Source organism: Ranitomeya imitator, chromosome 1 (genome assembly GCF_032444005.1).
Source record: "Ranitomeya imitator isolate aRanImi1 chromosome 1, aRanImi1.pri, whole genome shotgun sequence".
Taxonomy (NCBI): domain Eukaryota; kingdom Metazoa; phylum Chordata; class Amphibia; order Anura; family Dendrobatidae; genus Ranitomeya; species Ranitomeya imitator.
This window is the reverse complement of record NC_091282.1, coordinates 969,513,840-969,524,967: the sequence shown is the minus strand read 5'-3', so window position 1 is coordinate 969,524,967 and position 11,128 is coordinate 969,513,840. Positions and strand designations below refer to the sequence as shown.

Here is an 11,128-nt window from a genome sequence, read left to right as displayed (position 1 = left end):
GAGTTGTATTAGAGCCGGAGTGCGTCTGATGGCCACACGTTTCATCCGTTTTTTGCTAGATCAGTCGCTGTGCATTTTTTCGACGTACCGAAAAACTGTTCCTCTGTATGTGTTTTCTGTCCGGTGGAAACAGCTTTTTTGACGGATCCTGCAAAAACGGATTAAACGTGTGGCCACCAGGCGCAATCTGGCGCTAATACAACTCTATGAGAAAAAACAGATCTGGCGGAAAAACAAACATCCGGGGGAAAAAATGGATCCGGCGAGAAAAAACGGATCCGGTTGAAAAAAACAGATCTGGCGGAAAAAAACGATCCAGTGCAAATAAACAGATCCTGCAAATGTGCTCGCAGGATGCGTTTTACCCATAGACTTGTATTAGCGACGGATCGTGACGGATGGCCAGACATCGCCTCCGTCATGCTACGGATCTCTCGTGTTTTGGCGGACCGTCGGCACGAAAAAACGTTCAATTGAAAAAATTTTTGGCCGTCTTGCCCGCCATTTTCTACCGCGCATGCGCGGCAGAAACTCCGCCCCCTCCTCCCTGCACTTCAGAATGGGCAGCGGATGCGTTGAAAAACTGCATCCGCTGCCCACGTCGTGCACAAATTTCACAACGTGCTTCGGTACGTCGGCCCGACGCATAGCGATGGACCCGTACCGACGCAAGAGTGAAAGAGGCCTTAATGAGCGTTGAATTTAAAAAAAAAAAAAAAGCGGAAAAAAACGGCGTGGGCTCCCGCGCAATTTTCTGCACCAGAGGGGGAAAGCCGACGGCCGGGGCCAATATCTGTAGCTTGCTATGAATACCAGCCCGCAGCTGTCTGCGTAGCCTTTACTGGCTATTAAAATAGGAGGACCCCCCCCCCAAAAAAAAAAAAAATGACGTGGGGTCCCCCTATATTTTATAGCCAGAAAGGCTACGCAGACAGCTGCAGGCTGATATTCATAGCCTAGAGAGGGGCCATGGATATTGGCTCCCCCGGCTACAAATACCAGTCCGCAGCTGCCCCAGAAATGGCGCATCTGTAAGATGCGCCAATTCCGGCACTTAGCCTCTCTCTTCCCACTCCCGAGTAGCGGTGGGATATGGGGTAATAAGGGGTTAATGTCACCTTGCTATTGTAAGGTGACATTAAGCCGGGTTAATAACGGAGAGGCGTCAATAAGACGCCTATCCATTATTAATTCAATAGTAAGAAAGGGTTAATAAAACACACACACATTTGGAAAAAAGTATTTTAATATTCTTCATTTAACCATACTTACCATACTTCAGCGCCTGCAAAAAAAAGTAAAATAATAAACCGTATACTACCTTTCCGCCGTAGTCCAATTAATAACGAGTGTCCCATGACGATCTCCCCTATAGAATAGTGACATCGGGTGATGTCACTGCTCTATAGGACCATCAGTGACACACTGACAGGAGACAATGGCTCCTGCAGTGCATCACTGAGGTTACTCTAGTTCACTGGTCTCACTTTATGGCAATTGCTGCGTGGGAAAATGTCTCACCCAGCAATGCCAGTAGTGAGACTAGGGACTATTTTCTCACAGGGGCGTAGGAATACCTTGTGAGGAATACATGATGGAAGGATACCTTCCATCATTGTGTTCCTGGAGCACCTGGAGAGCGGTCGCATCAGCTGATGCTCCTGCTCTCCACGGGAGATCGTCGTGGGACACTCGTTTTAATTGGATTTCTGCGGACAGGGAGTATATTGTTTGTTTATTATTTTAATAGGTTTTACAGGTGACAATGGCTTCGGGGAACAAAGTGACAAGTGATGGTGAGTATGTACTCTGTTATATGTACTATATGTCTGTAGTATGTATGTACTGTATGTCGCATGTCGTTGCATGGTGCATGTCGTCGCATGGTGCATGTCGCATGCTGCCGCATGGTGCATGTCGTCGCATGGTGCATGTCGTCGCATGGTGCATGTAGCATGTCGTCGCATGGTGCATGTAGCATGGTGCATTTTGCATGTCGTCGCATGGTGCATGTAGCATGTCATCGCATGGTGAATCTCGCATGTCGTCGCATGGTGCATGTCGCATGCCGTCACATGGTGCATGCAGCATGTCGCTGCATGGTGCATGTAGCATGGTGCATGTCGTCGCATGGTGCATGTCATTGCATAGTATATGTCGTCGCATGGTGCATGTGTTGCATGTCACATGGTGTGTGTTGTATGTATGTATGTATGTACTGTGTATGTTTTTTTTTTTTTTTTTTTTAACATTCAACACATTAGCCGGATGATGGGACTACTACTGTCCCATCATTGGCTAATGTGTCACATACTGTCAGTGCAGCAGGCAGAGCCCGATGGGACTTGTAGTCCCATCGGACGATGCCTGCACACACACACACACACACACACACAGCGCCGGCACGCACATGCCGGCAGGCAGACACCGGCGCCGGCGGGCAGACCCCCGGCGACCGCAGCACAGCCCCGCCCACACATCCCAGCACTGAGCAGTGAGCACACACATCCCCCCTCCAGCACAGCCCTGCAGGCAGCCCCCAGCCCCGCCCACAGCCCAGTCACTCTTGCTGAGTGACTGCTGACTGTGGGGGCTGGTCACGCCTGCTGCTGACGTCACGTCAATTTCTAGAGAGAGAAAACACCGTGTGCACAGCTATACTGTGGTGCTTAGACTAGGTTCCCAGACCTTCAATACAAATAGAAAGAAGTCTAGCACTCAACTTAAGCGGCAAAAGATTTGATTTATTTGTAGCACTCGAAACGTTTCAGTCCATAAGGACTTTCTTCAGTCACGTGCCGTTAGAAGCCCGTAGGGCTGGGTTCAGAAAGAGCAGGGATGCACAGAATGTGCAAAAAGTGCCGCCACAGCTTGCGTTATAGAGAATGGAGGTAAAATAGAGCTTAGTTAGAGTGCTGTAATAGTGGGGCAATGGCCGCACATCAGGATGTAGCACCCACAAGCTGAAAGCGCTGATGTTCGGGGTGAGGGGCACTGCCTCCAGACATGGTATCCACCACTAGTCTCACTCTTGCTGAGTGACTGCTGACTGTGGGGGCTGGTCACGCCTGCTGCTGACGTCACGTCAATTTCTAGAGTCACGTGACCCGGAATCAGCAGCCAGAATAGCGCCGCTCACAGGCGAAAACGGCAACGGAAGGTAATTGCACAATTCATTAGGGGCCCCGGGAAGGGGGGGGGGGGGGTACATTGGGGGGTTAATTGAAAGTAGTGGACAACCCCTTTAAGCCCAGACCATGTTACTGATCACATGACTGTGACATCGCATAGCTCCTGTTAGCACAGGGCTGTGCCTATTCAGCAGGTGGAGATATGGTGGAAATCTTCCCACCCACTCTATAGATGTCCATCTAAAACCAGCCCATGTATGCAACTTTAATTTAACCCTCACAACATGTAGTGTGCTGGAGGAAAATACTCTGGTTTCATATTGCAGCGCCCCAGAGTCCTGGTCGTTGCAGTAATGTTATTCTTCCACTAGGGAGAGTGATATTACGTCTGATGGCACTAAAGGAGTTCACCTTGCCAGGTATCACAAACCATACACTACACTTCACACTCCAGTCCACCAGGGGGAGCCTTGCTCCTATCTACTGGGGAACTCACATTAGGGTAAAACTGGTGGGTTGGATAGAAAGTTAGTCAGACGCTGCCTGGGCTTCACCCAGTCAGTTCCTGTCAGGCAGACAGCGGGAAAGGAGGCCAAAGTTGGAGCGTCCCCGTGGGCCGTGGGGTACTCAGATCCGGGCCTTTCGGTTCTCAGTGGGATGTCAAAGGTGGTTTTAAGCTTTGCAAAGACCTGCTGCACGGTCCCTTTATCCGCAACTGTGTGTTGCCGTTTCCCGCCAAAATCCACCATTGCCGCGCTGCGTGGAGCGCGAGGAGGGGGAGCGATACCTTTGTGGGCGGAGCTAGCCGAAAAGAGCGCGAAGCAGGAAGACGGATGCCGTGCTGCTGCCTGGAAAGCCGGAAGTGGGGACGCCGTGCAGCAGAGCCACAAGAAGAGACGCTGCAAAGTGCAGATTCCGGAGAGGAGCCCCCGACTTCCATCAGGTTAGCAGAGGGGAGGAACGGCCATGTCAGACCCGGGAGGGGAATTAGTGGCAGCCGCAGACGTAGAAGCGCCCCTAGGCCCCGCAATAGGCGCAGCCGCAGGCCTCGTTCCGCCGCCGGGTCCCGCAGAGCTTTCCGCTTCTATCAGCCAGCCGGACACCACCACGGCTACTACGACCATCATGCCCTTCTCCATGCCATACCTACCTGGAGCAGCCTGGCTCCCGCGATACTCTGGAGAATCACATACATTATCTGACTTTAAAGAAGGGATCTGCAGCCTGTTTGAGTTTTATCCCCTGATAGAGCCTCGGAAGGTTCACATGGTAACGGGCCAACTGTTTGGAGCGGCTCTAAGAGAGGTGAAGTCATGGCCCGCTGCGGATAAAGGGACCGTGCAGAAGGTCTTTGCAAAGCTTAAAACCACCTTTGACATCCCACTGAGAACCGAGGGGCCCGTGTCCGAGTGGCCCACGGGGGAGCTCCAACTTTGGGATGTCACGGTGGCTGACCCGGTCCGTGGCCTCTAAATCCAGTACTCCCGGACTGGGATATCACTGATGCCATTATGGGCAGTGACACATATCAAAACTATGGGTATAAAATGTAGTAAATTGTCAGTACAAGTGCTCTGTGGGTTCCGGCAGGCCACATACATGAGCCCCATACATGGCTCATCTGGGCACTGCAGTATGTATTATGTATCCTAGCAGCCAGTGGCGTAACTTGAAACTCATGGGCCCCGATGCGAAAGCTCCTACGGGACCCCCAAATATTTTAAATCTTTAATAGCAATAGTCTTCTTCTATAGGCCAAAGGGACTTTAAGGCTGTGTGCACACGTTGTGGATTTTTCGCCTTTTTTTTTAACGTTTTTTCGCTATAAAAAAGCATACATTATGCATCCCATCATTTGGAATGCATTCCGCAATTTTTGTGCACATGATGCGTTTTTTTCCGTGAAAAAAACGCATCACGGTAAAAAACGTAGCATGTTCATTAATTTTGCGGACTTTTGGCATTTTTCCCGCTATTTAATGCATTGGGAAGCTCCGGGAAAAAAACATGTCAAAAACGAGCAAAAAACGCTTGCGGATTTCTTGCAGAAAATGTCCGGTTTTGCTCAGGAAATTTCTGCAAGAAATCCTGAACGTGTGCACATAGTCTGAAGGTATGTGCACACGTCCGGAAAGTATGCAGAAGTTTCCTGAGAAAATCCTGAGGTTTTCCGCAGGAATTGTGCACGCGTTTTTGTCGCGTATTTTACGTGTTTTTTTTTTTTTTTGCTGATTTTTCGCGTTTTTTTCCGGAGGTTCTCAATGCAATAATATAGTGGGAAATCCGCTTAAAATCCGCAAAATTAATGAACATGCTGCGTATTTTTCCGCATGCGTTTTTTTTGCGGAAAAAATGGAACATGTGCACAAAAAATTGCGGAAACCATTAAAAATGACGGGATGCTTAATGTATGCGTTTTTTAAGCGTTTTTGCCACGGAAAGCCGCCGAAAAAACGCGCGAATAATCCTGAAAGTGTGCACATACCCTTAAGGCCCCCTAGGCTCCAGTGCAATTGCAACCCCTGCACCTGTTGTAGTTACACCCCTGCTAGCAGCGCACGGTGCCACCAGTACTGTGTGTATAGTAACCACTGCTATATTGCTTACTAGTACTGCACCACTAGGGGCAGCTGTCCCGTCACCGCCTTAGTTTCCTGCACAATAGTGACACGCACTAGCTGATGTGACGCCTTCTCTGAGTAATTACGGTAACTGTATGTTGCAGCGGCGGCCATGTTGTCGTAGACCATCTCCCTACACTGGCTCCGGAGCTACTCACTGCAACACTCTGGCCTCTAGGAGAAGAGGTGTGTGTCACGTGACGGAGACCGAGCTCGGCATGCCGGCTTTCTGAGGTGGGCGCACTGCTGTGTACGCGCCCGGCTCAGTATGCCATGGGGATCTGCTGGACCCGGTGCTGGAGTCTCTGCAGGAGGGAGAACAATCGCATCCAGAGGTCGGGAGGAGGGTGAGTGACAGGGATGTGGTGGGAGTGGGCGGGTGAGTCCGGGGGTGCCGTGACATGGCACTGCTATGGTTAAACAGGGCTCGGGGCAGCATCGGCTTCCAAACACTTCTATGTGGCCGGCGCACAGCTGGAGAGGACAGCAGCCACGTGACCTGGTGCCCCTGGGCTGCAGTGATAGTGGGGCGTCACGTATGTCTCATGATTGTCAGCAGTCATGTGATGTCATTATAATCACCCCTCAGCTCCCATGTCAGAGTACGCTCACCTGATAAAGGGGCAGTCTCCCCAGAGGTGAGGTGACGTTACTGTACCAGGAAGTACAGTGTGTCAGCGCCATTGTCAGCTTCTGTGGCTACTACTGTCGTCTTGTGTCCGTCAGAAGAGACATTATCGCCAGTTATCGTGTATGTGACGTAACCTACATTATACCACCTGTGAGGTACGTCTGTAACCCCATTATGGCTGTGGTTATAGCACTCATGGACACAGACAGAAGAGGCCCCTGTGCAAGAAAAAGAAATGGGCCCTTTGTAGTCCAATTCCTCCTCCTTAGTCCGTGTGCCTGCACCAATGACATGTCCGCCCCTGGGTTTATAGGGTCACTAGACATTACGCCTGCCGGTGGACCTGTGTGTGCACTGAGAGCTGTCTGGTGAGCCTCTATGTGGCGCCTAATGTTTGATAACAGAAGAAATGTGCCATTTGCTCATTACCACCCATAGTGGTCGACTGACGAATAATAGGGTCACACAGGTCTGCGTGGTAGTTATTCCAGACACAGGCTGCCCAACCTCCTAGGTGCAGCCTCCTGTGGGGAGAACTGTGGCCCTATGATTCTTTGTATAACAGAAGCCAGCACTGGATCAGTCACCGAGGAGCCTGACAGAACCTACAGTTGTCTGAAAAGTGTTTGCCCCCTTCCTGTCTTCCTATTCTTTTTCATGTTTATCGCACACATCTTTCAGATCACTAAAGAAATGTTAAATATTAGACAAAGATAACTCAATAAAACACAAAATGCAGTTTTTAAATGAAGGTCTTTATTATTAAGGGAAGAAGAAATCCAAACCTACAGGGACCTGGGTGATAAAAGTGATTGCCCCCCTCACCTTAGAACATGAAATTAACTGTGGTTTATCACATCTTTGGGAAGCGGAGTTCAAATTCCCTAGCTACACCCTGGCCCGATTACTGCCACACCTCTTCTCAATCAAGAAAACACCTAAATTAGACCTGCATCATGCCGCGATCCAAAGAAATCCTGGAACAAATGAGAAACAAAGATCACAATTACGGTACTATCAGCCTGGAAAAGGTTATAAAGCCATTTCTAAAGCTTTGGGACTCCAGCAAACCACAATGAGATCCATTATCCACAAATGGAAAAAAAACATGGAACAGTGTTGAACAGCGTCGGACTGGAGCACCTTGGGGCCACCAGAGAAAATCATTCTTGGGGCCCACTATGTACTGTAGCTGCATATAAATAGATTAAAGACCACCAATTGTGCGGTAAAACACCCTAATATCAGCGTATAATATAAGGTAGTACACGTCTTAATTATGTAGCAAGGGTTGGGGTAGAATCATAGAGGGGTAGCCCCCTCATAGAATATAATGTCACCCACCTCATAGAATGTAATGCAGCACCCCACAAAATATAATGCAACCTCCTCAGGTATAACGCAGTCCCCACCATAGAATATAATGTAGCACCCTCATAGGGTATAATGCTGCCACTTTCATATAGTATGACGTAACCCCCCCAGAATATAATGTAGTACCCTGAGAAAATGCAGCCCCACTACAGAATATAATAGAGCCTCCCATAGAATATACTGTAGCCCCTTCATTTAGTATGATGTAGCCACCCAGAATATAATGTAGTCCTGAGAATAATGCAGTCCCCCTACAGAATATAATGTAGCCTCCTCATAAAGTATAATGCAACCCCTCTCCACCGCCATCATTGTCCTCATCACCACCTCCATCATTGCCTTCTCCCCCACCACCATCACTGCCCATTCCACCACCTCCGTCATTACCTCCGTCATTGCCTCCTCCCCCACCACCATCATTGTCCATTTCATCACCTCCATCATTGCTTATCATTGTCTCCCCCCAACACCATCATTGTCCATCACCTCATTCATGGTCTCTCCCCACCAATATCATTGTCCTTTACCACACAGCACAGCTCACCTCCCCGCAGCAGCAGCACATCCCGGCAGCCTCTTCCTCGCCGGCAGCTTTTTGTCTGATACAGCGCGCTGGATGATGACGTCATCCAGCTGGGCTGTCTCAGACAGGAAGCATGATGCCGGGATGTGCTGTGCTGCGCTGTGTGCCTGTGTGTGTATGTGGTGCGGTGCTTTGTGTACGTGTAGTGCAGTGATTTGTGTGAGAGAGTGATGCGGTGCTTTGTGTGTGTGGTGCAGTGGTGGGGCTTTACATGCGGGCAGTGTTAGCTGCAGCCTGCGGCTAACGCTGCCCGCTATTAAATAGAAGTGGTATTCGCCTTTCCATGCCCATAGGGGCATGGGGAAGCGTGAATATTCACTTTGCTTTAGCAGCGGGGACAGGATCCTGTCTCCAGCTGCTGCTACGTTGGCACAGGGTGGGCCCCCTTGACTCAGGGGCCCCATAGCCACTGGCTGGGGGCCCCTGGAGCAGTGGGGACCCTACGCAGCTGCTGGCCAGTATGCCAGCAGGTGTCAGTGCGTGGGCCCACCGGAGAATCCTCCGGTTCTCCGGTGGGCCAGTCCGAGCCTGGTGTTGAACCTTCCCTGGAGTGGCGGTCCATTCAAAGGTACCCCAAGAGCGCAGCGATGATGCATCCAATAGGTTACAAAAGACCACACAACATCCAAAGAACTGCAGGCCTCACTTGCGTCAGTTAAGGTCAGTGTCCATGACTCTGTCATAGGAAAGAGTCTGGCCAAAAATGGCCTGCGTGGCAGAGTTCCAAGATGAAAACCACTGCTGAGCAATAAGATCATAAAGTCTCATCTCAGTTTTGCCAGAAACATCTTCATGACCCCCAAGACTTTTGGAGAATTCTGTCTGGACTGAAGAGACAAAAATGTAACCTTTTGAAACGTGTATTCATGTGGCGTATACGTAACACAGCATTTCAGAAAAGGAACAATATACCAACAGTAATAAATGGTGGTGGAAGTGTGATGGTCTGTGTCTGTTTTGCTGCTTCAGAACCTGGAAGACTTGCTGTGGTAAATGGAACCATGAATTCTGCGGTCTACCAAAAAATCCTGAAGCAGAATGTCCCACCATCTGTTCGTGACCTCAAGCTGAAGCTCACTTAGGTTATGCAGCAGGACAATGATTAAAAACACACCAGCAAGTCCACCTCTGAATGGCTTGAGAAGCACAAAATTAAAACTTTGGAGTGGCCAAATCAGTGCCGACCTTAATCCGATTGAGATGCTGTGGTGGCATGACCTTAAAAAGACAGTTCATGCTCGAAAACCCTCCAATGTGGCTGACTTACACTACTGCAAAGATGTTTGGGCCAAAATTCCTCCAGAGCGTTATAAAAGATTCATTACCAGTTATCGCAAATGTTTGATTGCAGTTGTTGCTGTTAAGGGTGAACCAACCAGTTATTAGGGTTAGGGGGCAATCACTTTTTCACACAGGACCATGTAGGTTTGGATTTCTTTTTCCTTTAATAATAAAGTCCTTCATTTATAAACTGTATTTTGTGTTATCTCTGTCAAATATTTCAGATCACGAAACAAATTTAAATATTAAAGTGTGACAAACATAGGAAATCAGGAAGGTGGCAAACACTTTTTCACACAACTGTGTATGACAGTGGAACATGGCTGGAGACCATGGGTCTGACAGAAAAATACTGCCTACAGCATGCTTCTGCCATATAGGACCATATTGGGCACTGATCCCACTGGCCTTTAATCGGGAGTGAAAACTTAGACAAGGGCCACATTATATGTTGGCTTAAGTTGTGTACCTTAAATAAAGGCTGTGATGGATTTACGACAGCGGCCTCCCTCACACAAACGCTTCAATCAGACCTCCATTTTTATTTAAACGTAAAGGTCAGTTTTTCATCAGTGTGCGGGATACCATTTTCATCCACGTGTCTGTTTTTACAATCGGTGTGACATTCTATGAAATATTCCAGCATTTCAGATAAGATATACTTATGGCCGGGGTCCATAGCCAGAAATGAGACTAGGTCGTCTTCTCTCAGCGCCGCTGCAGATGACTGACTACTCTAACCCTATGTACAGACACGGGAGAAACCGGTCAGTCATCTCTAGCATAACTAGGAAGAGGTGTAACCACACTAGACTCGCTATGGTTCCTAGTTGTCACATCTCCACCTAGATCGGCTCTGGTGAAGTCTGCTTCTGTCACCAGTTGCCACTGTATTCATTCTATGGGCGGCGCTGGTGATGGAGCAGATGTCAAAACTAAAAGCGGCATAGTCTATGTCCAGCCTCTAAGATTAGGGTGGCTGAGGTCTGTACTATTGTCCAGTCTGGCAGTATTGGTGTGTGTGCTGTCCAGCTGGAGTAATCCGCTCCCGGATTCAGTTTTTTGGGAAGCACCACACCCTATTAATGCACCCAGCATATTGCTGGTAACTGCCAGTCATAGCTTTGTGCTCTTCTGGTTGCGGACTGTGTTCTCTGCTCCTGTCTAGTATATGTTTCTTGTTTTGACCTCTGATTGTTTATTGGCATTTCTCCTGCATTTTGTGTCTTTTTTGCCCTCTTTGTTTTGCCATACTCTTGCCCTGGTTCGCTTCTCTTGACTGCAGTGCTTCTGTGGAAGCAATACAGTGGACCTTGTTATAAGGCCAGATCCCTGTACAGGTGTTATAGGGTCAAGTCCGGGGTGGCCTGTGGCCTCTGGGAGACCTTATACTGGCTGGATCTGTAAATTATATTGTCTCTGAAATGCTGGAGCATTTTAAGAGAAAAATATACGGAGCTGCAGTTCATGTTGTCCACAATTTGGGCAGCATGAATCCGGTGACAGG

General features: G+C 48.9%; 1 protein-coding gene across 1 annotated transcript in view; it reads left to right on the top strand.

Moving 5' to 3' along the window:
* The first annotated feature begins 5,932 nt into the window (after window positions 1–5,932).
* AP1AR (adaptor related protein complex 1 associated regulatory protein) overlaps window positions 5,933–11,128 on the top strand; it is an 87,056-nt gene continuing 81,860 nt past the window's right edge. Inside the window, exon 1 of the mRNA XM_069743840.1 lies at window positions 5,933–6,099. Within this exon, the coding sequence (XP_069599941.1) occupies window positions 6,026–6,099 (74 nt within the window). The 5' untranslated portion in view covers window positions 5,933–6,025. The remainder of the gene's footprint in view (window positions 6,100–11,128) is intronic.